Below are 13,628 nucleotides of genomic sequence, written 5' to 3'. Positions count from 1 at the left end.
ATCCTTAAAGCAGTGCCTTCCTTAGTATAGCGTGTGTCTTAGTATAGTGTCTGTCCTCCCTTCATTAACCTGTAATTTCTCAACTGTAGTTAGCAATTCTCAACCTTGGATGAAAGCAGTCTTCTTGTAGAAACTAACATAAAGTTGTTCTTTTCCTTAGAAGATTAAGATAGCATATTTCTCATTCAGCAGTAAATATGCAGCCTGGACCATTTGCTTTATCTCAGGTAGGCTTGCTTTAAATCATCTGGACTTGTGTTTTGTTTGTACTACTTTTAATAGCATGAAAGTCACTCAATCGTGTCCGACTCTTTGCAACCCCTGGCCTGTACAGTCCATGGGATTCTCTAGGCCAGAATACTGGAGTGGGTAGCCTTTCCCTTCTCCAGGGGATCTGCCCAACCCAGGGGTCAAACTCATGTCTCCCACATTGCAGGCAGATTCTTTACCAGCTGAGCCACAAGGCAAGCCCAAAAATACTGGAGTGGGTAGCCTATCCCTTCTCCAGTGGCTCTTCCCGACCCAGGAATTGAACCAGGTCTCCTACATTTCAGGCAGATTCTTTACCAACTGAGCTATCAGGGAAGCCCACTTTAATAGCGTAAATGCTCTAAAAATGAGGAAATTTGCAGAGCCGGAACAGTTGCCTTTATTTGTGTGAATCAAGAAGTTGATGTTTTTGTTTTGAATTTTTAAAATGGAAAGATATAAGTATTCCAGGGTATTTCTTTCAGGACCAATAGCAACATTCTAGCCACATTTGTTGTTTTCTCTTGTCAACCAAAGAAAAACGTGCAACCTACAAATTGCAAATAATGCTTTATTCAGGGACCTTGCTGAGGCCTACAGCATGGGAGAAGCCTCTCAGGTGGCTCTGAGGAACTGCTCCATAGGGGCAAGGGCAGAGCCAAGATATATGGGAGTTTTTGTTGGCGGGGAATGCAGGTATCAGTCATCAAAAAATTACTGCTAATCACAAAAGTTGGACATCTCAAGCTAATGATGATTTTAGTGCTTTTCTGGGTTTGATAAGATGCAGGAGTTTGGGCTCCTTGAGATTACCCCTGAGATGCGCGGTATCTGATAGACCCAGTGTCCTGTTTTTCTCCACGCTGAATTCCCTCGGGGTGTACTGTTGGGGGCGGGACAGCAGCTGTCTGCCCAGCGGAATCTCTGGGCAGACAGAGGTCTTTGTTTACTGAATGGCAGTCAGATTCTCTGTCCACACGCTTGAATTCTTTGCACCAGCATTCACACACGCTGCAATATCTGAACGTTAGAGAATCCGAAACCTGACCCCAGCGCCGCTCCGGCAGCCGCCTCGCTTCTCCTCTCCCCTCCCCTTCCTAGCAGTCTCGCTTGGAAAAGTGGCCTCTGTTCACTGACCTCAGTTCGCCTCTTTCCTTTCTGCAGTCTGAGTGGAGTGAGGCCCCGGTCCCCCTCCAGACCATTAAATCCATGCCCCTCCAGGCACATCCTGACGGCTGAAGACATGGGCGGTCCTTGGTCCTTATCTTCCTGGCCCTTCAAGTGTTGTGTTTTTTTTTTTCCTTTCTCTGAGGACGCTTTCTTCACTGGGCTGCGGTTCCTCAGAAGCTGTCCGATGCTGAAATAGAAGGTTGCCCCAGGGACTCAGCTTTCATCCTGTGCTCTGTCTCCACTCGTCTCTGGTAACCTCTGAGTCCATCTGTGTGGATGCCAGGTGTCTCTTAACAGCTGCACTGTAGTTGATTTAACCAACCCTCTCTTCCTCACCTCTGAGTTCTTTTGGGGTTTATGTTTTTAAAATAATGATGATGTGCAAACACTCCTTGGACATACCTCTCTGTATCCTTGTGAGAACGTTTCTATAAGTAAATATCCCACAATTGAAAAAATCTAATCTAAAGGTGTATGGAACTTTTCACTTCTAATAGATGTTACTAAATGTCCCTCTACACCCCTGCCAATAGTATGAAATTTACGTTCCTGCCGTTTACCTGTATTATGGCCAGCGCTGAAGGATTACATGTTCAGGAAGGGTAGGTTTTTTTAGGAGGGAAAAAACCTTTCTAGCTTTTCTAAATGATTTTAATTGACTTTGCGAGAGCAGATTTCTACCAGTTTAAACATAAAGTGTTCTGTTCCTCATTGTAAGCTCTCAAATACCGTAAGCTTAATATCTTACTCCCACAGTCTAAATAAATTGTGATGCTGTGTCATTTTTGCATGAAGATTCAGAATTGACTCAGTGGCACATTTTTCCCTTTTGAGTGTCAAATTTGATTGCTAGCTATCATTAACTCAGATTGCATAATCAGTCAGCCTCCATATGCCAGAGCAGTGATTACCATTGTTTTTAAAACTGGTACTGTTTTCATGGCTGTTATTAAAATAATAGCTTCGAAATTCTTACAGAATTTCTCCAAGGAAAGAAAATTAACTGAAATTAACCCTATTGTGAGGAATATCAACCTGAGATAATTGACTTGAAACTAGCAAACTCCAGTCAGTAACTTTTGGAAAACTTTGAAACGAGTTTTAAAGGTAATAGCAGTTTCCCTATGGTGACTTTGCTCGGAGAAGATAACTGAGAAATACAAATTTTCTTTCTATTAACTTACTTATAGTCACATTACATGATCAGTGTATAATTTGACCAAGATATTTCAGTTTAACCAAACCGATGAAGCAGGTGTTCCTGGACGTTCTTCCAACTTAAATTAATGCTGATTCAGTAGTGGATTAAAATCTTGTATTGCCAAAAACCTTTGGATTCTCTTTAGTTTCTTTTCTGGTGTATCATTCCATCACATGGAAGAGAATTCTTTCATATATTTGAGCCTCTTAAAAAGTACAGGTTTTGGCAAGCTAGAATGCTTATGACAGGCTGTTTGCCTTTAAAACAAATTTCAGTTTTCATAGGAAAAAATCAAATATTCATTAAACCACTGGGTGTTATTTAGTTTGAAATTCAAGTTTACAAACTGCAGTTGCAAATAGCGTCTTTCTAAAGCAGGTTTGCCCCCACTGGCAGTGCACAGGAGTACCTTTTCAGATTCTGTCGTCATAGTGACCCCTCTGAGGCTGTTGATAAAGGATGCTTTGCTTATAGGTTGCATTAAAGATCATTTCTTAAAAAGTGGACAGATCAAAGAAGAAGTTACTGCCCCTGGTCAGTAATTACCAGGATGGTGAGTGACTTTTATCTGGTATAAACGATTAGAAATTCATTTGCCTTTCATAACTTACTGAAACTGATTTTCAGATTAGCCTGAGGATGTATTCTTCTTTACTCTGGAAAGAAGGAGCATGCATTTTCTAGCCTTTTAGAGCAGACATGCCAGTGATAATCATAGACGCGCCCTCTCTTAGACTCGTCACCTTAAGTGGCAGGCACCACGAGGAGCCCCTTACCTGTACGGTGTCGGTTCGTCTTTGTGAGTAACTCTATGCGGCAGGGACTGCTGTCCCTATTTGTAGATTAGGAAGTTGTCTGCAAATACTTTTATGAATAAGGAGAGAGATTAAATGACTTACTCAAAGTGCACAGCTAATAATCAGTAGAGTTTGAATCGGGTGTTCTGACTCCAGAACCTGTACTGTTACTTACTAAGCTCTGCTGCTAAAATAAATTCTCCATGTAAAAGCAACCAGTGGATGCTAACATGTATGTACCCATACTTACCAAGTGTGGCTGGAGTCCAGGCTCAGGCCTAGTACTTTGGTATGCTCTTACTTAGACTTCTCACTTGGCGTTCTTACGCACTCTCTCACATTCAAGTATATCTGTGAACTGGAGGCCTTTTATTTTGCAGGGCTACAGCCAAGAAGATGTCTGAGATATCTTCGCTTGTTTAGTTTAGCTTCCTTGAATGTAGCAGGAGCAAAGCTTACTTAGCCTCTCTCCTGGTCCATTTCATCCCTGCCCAGTCCCCGGCTCCTCCTCTAGTATGCTCCGTCCTGGCAGGGACAGCCGCATGCTCTTCCTGCAGCCTCGGAGCCTGGGCGCACCCCGGGCCTCTCTCCGCTCTCATCTGTGCATCTAGTCAGTGAGGAGGACCATCTCTGTTTCTTTAGCATCACTTGAGTGCATCCGCTGTTTCCTTTCCATTGTCCTCTTGAGGCTGTCATCACCCCTCGACTAGACCATTGTCACAGCCTTTAAACTGGTCGCTTGGCCTCCAGCCTGGCTTTCCTTTTTCCACTCTCGAAAGTGTAAGGACGAGCATGTCACTCCTTCATTAAACTCTTGAGTTTCCATTGTCCTCAGGATGAAGTCTAAATTCCTTGGTAAGGTTTATCAGGACCTCACTAGTCTGGCTTCTTGGTGCTCCTCTGGCTTTTTCTCTTGTCCCCTGTGACACTCACTCTACGTGTTCTGAGACGATGAACTTGATTTTCTCTCACCCGCCGTGCTCTCTTTCATTTGATTCTTACCACACGCTTTTCCCCTGGCCTGCAGTGCTTCTCCCCACCCCGTCCTGGAGCATTTCGTCCACCGCCTCCTCCTGGACATCCTCGAGGTTCAGTGTAAACCTCAGTTCCTGGCAGGAAGGCTTTCCCCTCCCAAACATTGGTCGTACGTTCGTTTAATGTCTCCTTCCTGGTAAGGCTGTAGGTTCTCCATAGTGGAGACCTCTGCTCCACCTCATTTCCAGCCCCTGGCATAATTCCCAGCGCCTGGGAGACACATGGAAAGAACTTAGAGAACAAATTAGAGATACAGTTTCTCCCTTAACAAGCTCAGAGTCTAGTGGGAGCCAGGGTCTAGTGAAGAAAGAAGCTCGGAGCCGCTGATCGGTCCTCTTAATCAAATGCTGTGGGATCACAGAGGAGCACGTGAGTGATTCACTTCGCCTGGGGGAGCAGTTTCGCTGTGAAACTTTATATTATAGAAGAAACTGATGACAGCATTCAGATAGGGGGGAAGGAGAGGAGAGTTGTGCCGAGCAGTGGAATTGATTCAGTTGCATTTGCTTTATTTTGTGCTCACTAGTTGAGCAGCTGTTCCCAGTAGACTTTTGACCTTCTGAGCTTGTTATCTCAAGCCCGTCAGAATTGTAACCTAGATGTAGAGCTAGGTAGCTAGCTAGCCACGCTCACCAAGTTGACTGACCTTCTCGTCGTCCCCGAGCAGAATCAGCGCTGGCTTTTACGTTCCCCATTACAAACCACGCATCTGCGTCTCTGGGTTCTCGCAGCCGGAATCGGCAGTGGTAAGTCCCCAGGTAGCAGAGGTGCTGCCCGAGTTCCCACCTTCTCCTTGCCTTCCCAGCTCCGACGGCCATCGAAGGCACCGCGCACGGGGAGCCTTGCCACTTCCCTTTCCTCTTCCTGGACAAGGAGTACGGCGCGTGCACCTCGGACGGGAGGGACGACGGCAGGCTGTGGTGCGCCACCACCTACGACTACAAGGCGGACGGAAAGTGGGGCTTCTGCGAGAGTGAGTGTGGGCCGGCGGGAGGCCAGCGGTTCGGAGGCCTTCTCGCTGCCGCCTGTTCTCTCCCCGCCGAGAGGCAGTCAGCGCCCATGCCGTGGCTGGCCCCTAAAGCCTGGGCGTCCGCGCGACGCGGCCGTGTCCCCGCTCCAGGCCGTCACCCGCGGTCGGGGTGGTTTTCCAGGGGGTGCCTGGGTGGTTCGGAAGACTCTCAGGCAGACTACTAAATTAATGAACGTGAAACGTTTTTTTGGCAACAGGAAACAGAACGTTCCAGTAAAGGTTAACTAATAGTGGTTAAAAGAAAAATCGAGAATACCTTTTCTTAATACTTGAGTGGAATACCCTGTGCTAAGTTAACATTTGACAGTACAGTGTATTTAACTGTCCTGAGTGTTCATGTCAGTACAGAGGGGCTGACTTCTCAAGGCAAGCTGTATTTTCAGGAAAAACTTGCTGAAAATAAAGAGCAATGGAAAACCTTGAATATATCTCGGTTGATACCAAATGACATTTTCAGAATAGTGGCTCTGGTAGAATATTTAGGCTCTCCTAGAATATGACGTCTTATATGGTCCATCTTTGGAGGACCAACTGATTAAATGCTCCAATTTAACACATCAGGTTTTTTTTATATTGTAAAAACAGCTCACTTCTGTTTCTATAAATATTTGTCCTAATGAAATATTCATATGTCTGTTGTTTGATGGGTTACAGATTTCTGTTAAAATGCTATATTACAGTAGCAAAATAACTTGCAAAATTTACGATCATTCTGTTATTTTCAGGGTTGTATTAATGTTAATGTATAGGAAAAAATAGACAACTTGAACATTAAATTGGGATCTATAGTTAATAAAAATCAAATTTTTTTTATTAAGTTTTTAGCATAATTAGTCAAATACTTTTTCCTTGTAAAAATATACAGCATTTCAGGTGAGGCTGAAGTGTCCTTTGACAATAATAATGTTTTTCTGACTGTTTTTTCCTGTCCTGGTTTTAGCTGACCTTGGCACATAGAATCATAAGCTCCTAGTGAAATTTTAGTTAAACTTACTAAAAAGTTAGAATTACTAGCAGAAAAGCAGACTTGAGAGTGCCTTCCCTGAAAGAAAGTGATTTCAACGAGTTTTGTTTCCCTGTCTTTTGTCAGATAAAGGCCATACTTAAAGCCATGTATCTTTAGAGTCAGATTTTGAAATGGTGAAGAATCATGAATTGTGCTTGTGTGCCCACCCAAGAAAAAGAGTATGTTCTGATGTCTGACAAGTAATTGGTGCAGAATTATCCGCGTAAATGCAACTGACATTTTGTTTTCAGCTGAAGAAGAGGCTGCAAAACGACGGCAAATGCAGGAAGCGGAAATGATGTACCAGACCGGGATGAAAATCCTCAACGGCAGCAACAGGAAAAGCCAGAGGAGAGAGTAGGTTGCACGGCCCACTCCATCCTTGCTCTGAGCCCGGCCCTTGCTGAGATGGTGGCTGAGTACTTTTTTAGTGGAGCGTACTGCCAGAGATAAAAAGATTTCCTAAGTTGTATTACAGGAAAACTTAATCTGATATATATGGACATTAGGGACATTACTTTTATCAGATTTTAGCTTGTTGGGATAAACATGTTATAAGTACCGGTCCTGAGAATGAAAAGCTAGCAAATGCCAGTATGTGATTAAGTTGTAGTCATTTCTCAGTGCCAGGAACACATACTATTCAGAATTCAAAGTGACATAAAACAGACAAAAGGAATTGTTGTCAGATGTTTTCTGGGTTTTTTTGTTTTTGCTTTGTAATTTTCTTACAAAGTCTAGAATTTAGAAATGAAGGAACATAATACAAGTGATTGTCCTCTAACATTTTATGTCCCCTTAATTTCCGCTGACTTTTGCTATAGTCTGTGCAAAGATTTTAAAGACAGTTGTAGTGGTCATCATTGGATTTTTTTTACTGGAAACCATATTATTACTCTTCTGACATTGCAAATCAAGTTAACTTTCTTAATAGAACTCTTTAGGATTACTGTTAGTCTAATTAGAATTCTAAGATACTCTAACAACAGAACTAGTATTCTATGTAAAAACAAAAGTAGCCAGAATGTTTTATAAGTAACACTGCTTTAGTAAAAATATCACAAGGGTTCTATACAGTAAGAAAATTAAGTTACATTTTAGTAGATCTTGAAAACAAATTTTAATGGTAATTCCAAAACGTCGCTAATTTGTTTTTTCTTCACTTGCATGTAAAGAGCTTATCGGTACCTTCAGAAGGCAGCCAGCATGAACCACACCAAGGCCCTGGAAAGAGTGTCCTACGCTCTTCTGTTCGGTGATTACCTGCCGCAGAACATCCAGGCGGCGAAAGAGATGTTTGAGAAGCTGACGGAGGAGGGTTCTCCCAAGGGGCAGACGGTGAGTGTCCATCCTACGGCGCGCTCCGCACGCGGTGCTGCTGCTTCCCTTTAGCAGCCTGCTGCTCCGGTTGCTCTGGCTTCCTTTAACAAGTGAGACTGTAAATATTAATTTCGTGGCAGATTATTGTACCAGTCTTCTTGGACAGTCTTTTTTCTTCGTTTGAGATCATTTATAGTCATTAAGGCATTTTTGCATTTGCATCTTGCCAGAATTCTATTTGCACCAGCTCTGTGGAGACGGACGCGCCCGTGGTCAGGAACCTTACGGGCCTTGCCCTGAGCACCTCTGCACCCAGCTGTTTATCTGTATGCTTTATACTGTCTTCATTTTGTTTATGTGTTTTCGTATAAAAATAAGCAGTCTTATGTAGTTGAGTTTATTCATCTTTTTTTTGGTTTCTAAATCTTTTGTCCTACTTATAAAGGTATTTTGCCCACTTTAAAAAAAAAATGCCTTCAGTAATAAAGCTTTAGCAATGGTGTGGGATTTGCTTAAAGATAAAATTTCTGGTCACAGAGGAAGTCTGTTTTCAGGTTATATAAATAATAACAGGCATCGTGACCATTGTTTTCTATAGGACTGGTAACCAGTCTGCAACTCTTACATATCTGTGTTGGTTTTGGTTTATAAACAGGTTATGTCTTAATTGCTCCCCTTTGTTTTCAAGACTTTTTCCCCCTTCTAATGAGTTTAGGAAAAATTCACACATACATTCTTTTTTTTTTTTTTTTCATTTATTTTAATGGGAGGCTAATTGCTTTACAGTGTTGTGGTTTTTGCCATACATTGACATGAATCAGCCATGGGTGTACATGTGTCCCCCATTCTGAAGCCCCTTCCCACCACCCTCCCCATCCATCCCTCAGGATCATCCCAGTGCACCAGCCCTGAGCGCCCGGTCTCATGCATTGAACCAGGACTGGCGATCTGTTTCACGTATGATAATATACACACACATACATTCTTTATCTTCAGGCACATTCCATTCCGAGAAATGACTTTACTTTTAAGGCCTCTTTTCTCTTTAATATTAGAACCTTACAATACCACAGTGCTATTTTACACTGGAGAGCACTCCGTCCACTGTCATTAACGCTTGCTGGTGAAACGAAGCGCCAGAATCACAGTGGCGTCACACAACAAGGAGTTATTTCTTGCTTGTGCCAGGTCCCATCAGTGCTCCCGCCCGAGCCACTCTTCAGATGGTGGCTCGGGATCTGGGCTGCTTCTATCATGTATCTGTCCACCATCCAGAACACGGGACTTCAAGCCGTCGTGTAGGGAGAAGGGGGGACTGGAGGAGTCCGGGATGTTTTTAAGGGCCAGGCCTGAAACAGGCTTAAGTCCTTTCTGGTCACATCCGAGGCAGTGGCCCTCCCTAACTTCAAGGGAAACTGGGCAATACAGAAGAGCTCATGGATTTGGATGAGAATAGCACCAGCCTTTACAACTTTAGCTTACGCTTTCACGTCATCAAGGGTGGTCCTCAGAGAGCAGAGGGTAGAACCTTATCAGTGCATTGTTTGCTTGATTGGTTTTTTTGTTTTGTTTTGTTTTTAAGAAGTTGTACATGCACTAGCAAGGGGAGGTGACCTTTTTCCCTTTGCCCCTTCAATTTAGCCCCTTGCTGCCTCTTTTTGTTCCTAGGATAGTTATTTAGTAATCCCTTACCGATTACCGGGCTTCCCTTGTGGCTCAGCTGGTAAAGAATCCACCTGCAATGCGGGAGACCTGGGTTTGATCCCTGGGTTGGGAAGATCCCCTGGAGAAGGGAAAAGCTTCCCACTCCAATATTCTGGCCTGAATCCCATGGACTGTATAGTCCATGGCTTTGCAAAGAGTCAGACATGACTGAACAACTTTCACTCACCCATTATCATTGTGTACCACCCTCTACCTAGATCATATATTGAAAGAAAGTTTTGTTTCTTAAATTCATGATGGCACTGGGTCTTCATTGCCACATGCAGGCTTTCTCTGGTTCCATCGCGCTCGGGCTTCTCATTGCGGTGGCCCCCTTGTTTGGAGCACAGGCCGTAAGCTCTCGGGCTTAGTTGCTCCATGGCATGTGGAATCTTCCCAGACCAGGGATGGAACCCATATTTCCTGCATTGGCAGGAGGACTCTTATCCACTGTATCACCAGGGAAGTCCAATAGATACTATTTTGAAGTAATGATGTAGGAGGCATTTTGTTTTCATAGTAACTGTTCCGTAAGAATCAAGTAAAAGTCATATTTAAGTGTGTTCAGCTTTGGTTTTCTTAAAGTGTCTTTTGATCTTCAAGCTAAATTTTTTTACTTGTTTAAACTTATATTTCATTGTGTAATTTGTAAAACCTTGAATGCATTTCTGAGGCTTTTTAATTCCACGATTGTGCATATTTGCAGGTTTCACATATTTTAGCTTTTCAGGACCCTTACATTTTCTCATGGTTCATAAAACTGTGTCTGCCTTAGGTAAACTTACACTCATGACTTTCATCATTCTGTTTCAGGCTCTTGGCTTTCTCTATGCTTCTGGTCTTGGTGTTAATTCAAGTCAGGCAAAGGTAACACTGTTAAAACTTTATTGTATACTGCAGTGTGGACTGGGTGACTATGTGACTGTGTTCAGTTAAGCATCTTTCCTTCTTTCACAGGCGCTTGTTTATTACACTTTCGGAGCTCTTGGGGGCAACCTAATAGCCCACATGGTTTTGGTAAGTAAGATTTAAATGGAAGGTAATAAAATTGCTAACAATTGTAATAATATTCATAATTGCAAGTGGCCACCTCTTCTCTCGCTTTCAGTATTACAGTCTACTTATATTTAGTAAGACCCAATAGTCAATTGAATGTCCTTCAAATTCTTGTTAGTGGATACAGCAGTTGAATCTGCATGTGGATGAAAATTGGTAGAGTCTATGATTTTTCATTAAAATTATTAGTTTGGCTGATTGCCCTTAAAATAATCTGATAAATGACTCTTTTCCCAATTTTCTCTTAAGTTGGAATTGTTTGTCAGAATTATTTTTTAGATTGGATTGTGATAGATTTTATGTTTAAATTGATGATTGACTAACTGTATAAAGAGCCAGTATCCTATAAAGTTTACTGCAGATTATCTCTTACGTGTTACCTGACAGCATTGATCATTTAAATGGCTTAGTGGTAAAATATAGCATCTTACCTCCATGTTCTTTTCTGCTGAGGTGTTTAATCTGCCTTCTACCTTATAAATTGACTTTAAGAGAGTCGTGTGACCTCTGGCCCACATTGGTGGTGGTGGTGGTTTAGTCACTAACTTATGACCCCATGGACAGTAGCCTGCCAGGCTCCTCTGCCCATGGGAGTCTCCGGGCAAGAATACGGGATTGGGTTGCCATTTCCTTCTCCAGGGGACCTTCTCAACCGAGGAATCGAACCCAGGTCTCCTGCCTTGTGGGCAGGTTTTTTGCCAGCTGAGGTATGAGGGAAGCCCCTGGCCCATATCGCTGTATTCCAAATGAAGGCGTTAAGTTCTTGCAGAAATAAAGAGAATAGACTGAGCAGAGGTAAGACCAAAAGCAGAGAAACCTCCGAAGTCTGGAGGGGCCGCAGGCCTGCTCGCTGACAGGACTGTGAGGCTTCAAAGAAGGGAGATCTGGAGGGGCCACAGGCCTGCTCGCTGACAGGACTGTGAGACTTCAAAGAAGGGAGATCTGGAGGGACCGCAGGCCTGCTCGCTGACAGGACTGTGAGACTTCACAAAGAAGGGAGATCTGGAGGGGCCGCAGGTCTGCTCGCTGACAGGACTGTGAGGCTTCAAAGAAGGGAGATCTGGAGGGGCCGCAGGCCTGGTCTCTGATAGGACTGTGACACTTCACAAAGAAGGGAGATCTGGAGGGGCCGCATGCCTGCTCGCTGACAGGGCTATGAGGCTTCAAAGAAGGGAGATCTGGAGGAGCCACAGGTCTGCTCGCTGACAGGACTGTGAGGCTTCAAAGAAGGGAGATCTGGAGGGGCCACAGGCCTGCTCGCTGACAGGACTGTGAGACTTCAAAGAAGGGAGATCTGGTTTTCTGGCCAGTGGGAGGATCCTGAAATGATTTTCCCTCTGTGTATTCTAAAACACTGAATACTTGGCGTTGGGCTTCTCATAGAATAAGATCTAATGCCAGCCTACAACAAGCATTTACTCTCGAGAGGGAGGCGTGAGCAGGGAGACCATTGCAATACAGCACGGGCACATGAAGGGATCACTGACAGGCTCCCAGCCCACACTGGCAGGGGAAGGAGAAGAAGTTAAGGAGATCCTTCTGAAGAAGGAAAGCAGCTGTCGGTGGAGAAGGGAATGCCAGGTAGGTCATCACCAGGACAGGTACACAGGGATCGTGTAAAGGGTCGGACGTCACGCCAGGGAGCTTGGACTTGGGCCTATTACAGAGGTAAACCATTTTCCAGTACGTGAAAAATGAGAGTGTCGCTCTAACTTTCTGAAACTTTCCTCACTAACTTTGAAGTTTTTTCATTTGTTCGTCTCATCTCCAAAAATGTTTATTGCTCCCACAGTCAATGAAACGTTGTTTTTAGATGAGTTTTCAGAAAACATGAAGTATTTTTGACAGAAATCTCATTTTAAAGCTGTTTACCAATCTTCTTAAATAGGGGCTACAGACTAAGAACATTATGTATTATTATACGTGTTAGTGTACACTTCTGCCCTGAGGACTGTTAAAGTTGGTGAAGTTATGTGAGTCTGTGTGACTCCAGAGAGCTCTGTTCTCTTCTCTTCTTCATAATTAGCAGTCTTCCCCCTTATTCTGAAGTCATTTATTCCTGGTACTGCTCTGCCCATCTCTAGTAGTTTCTTGTCTTCTCTAGATTGCTAGTTGGTTGCTTCTTTAAAAGTTATTAGCTTTTGGATCCGCCATCTGCGGTGGAACCGCCGCCAAGGTGCAGATTTTTGTGAAGACTCTGATGGAGAAGACCATCACTCTCGAGGTCGAGCCTTCAGATATAATAGAAAATGTAAAGGCCGAGATCCAGAATAAGGAAAGAATTCCTCCTGGCCAACAGAGACTGATCTTTGCTGGCAAGCAACTGGAAGATGGACATACTTTGTCTGACTACAGCATTCAAAAGGAGTCCATTCTTCGTCTAGTGTTGAGACTTCGTGGTGGTACTAAGAAAAGAAGTCGTCTTACACCACTCCCAAGAAGAACAAGCATAAGAGAAAGAAGGTTAAATCAGCTGTTCTGAAATACTGTAAGGTGGATGAGAATGCAAAATCATTTGCCTTTGCTGGGAGTGTCCCTCAGATGAATGTGGTGCTGGAGTTTTTATGGCCAGTCACTTTGACAGACATTATTGTGGCAAACGTTATCTGACCTATTGCTTCAACAAACCAGAAGACAAGTAATTGTATATTGGTTAATAAAGATATGAGCTAACAACAAAAAAAAGTTACTAATGCTTTGGAAGATTAGTTGATTTTTGTTAAAATTGTGTCTAAGATTGAAATCTCGTCTAAAAGCAAGAGCCTCGGTAATTTTCTCGTATAGGTAAACGGGCACACACTGCATACAGAAAGTTGATGGCATCCATTTGGATTGCTCTCAGAACTCTAGTGTCTGTTTCCCAGGTCTTAGCTGTAGTCTGATTGTTAAAAGTTGCTGAATAAGTTAGCTCAGAATGTGACACTCAGGATAAATGAGGTGGCCGTGCGTTTGTATCAGAGGACAGTACAGTTCCCCTTTGAGCATGGTCAGCTTTATCTGTTCCCGCTAGAATGCCACTGAAGCATGTGAAACTTCCCTTTTCTCACTGAGGTTGCATTT

The 13,628-nt window shown here is 43.4% G+C and overlaps 1 protein-coding gene and 1 pseudogene across 2 annotated transcripts in view; both read left to right on the top strand.

The window, feature by feature from the left end:
• Nucleotides 1–13,628, top strand: part of SEL1L (SEL1L adaptor subunit of SYVN1 ubiquitin ligase) — a 60,087-nt gene that overhangs the window by 18,993 nt on the left and 27,466 nt on the right. The window contains exons 4-8 of one of the 2 annotated variants that reach the window (XM_065941858.1): nt 5,258–5,425; nt 6,740–6,845; nt 7,664–7,826; nt 10,326–10,379; nt 10,470–10,529. In XM_065941858.1, the coding sequence (XP_065797930.1) occupies nt 5,258–5,425; nt 6,740–6,845; nt 7,664–7,826; nt 10,326–10,379; nt 10,470–10,529 (551 nt within the window). The remainder of the gene's footprint in view (nt 1–5,257; nt 5,426–6,739; nt 6,846–7,663; nt 7,827–10,325; nt 10,380–10,469; nt 10,530–13,628) is intronic. The other variant, XM_065941859.1, reaches the window with a different exon arrangement.
• Nucleotides 12,039–13,628, top strand: LOC136172085 (ubiquitin-ribosomal protein eS31 fusion protein-like; annotated as a pseudogene).

The sequence above is a fragment of the Muntiacus reevesi genome, chromosome 7, assembly GCF_963930625.1.
Source record: "Muntiacus reevesi chromosome 7, mMunRee1.1, whole genome shotgun sequence".
NCBI classification, from domain to species: Eukaryota; Metazoa; Chordata; class Mammalia; order Artiodactyla; family Cervidae; genus Muntiacus; species Muntiacus reevesi.
The sequence above is the reverse complement of the archived record's forward strand: the minus strand, read 5'-3'. Positions and strand labels throughout refer to the sequence as shown.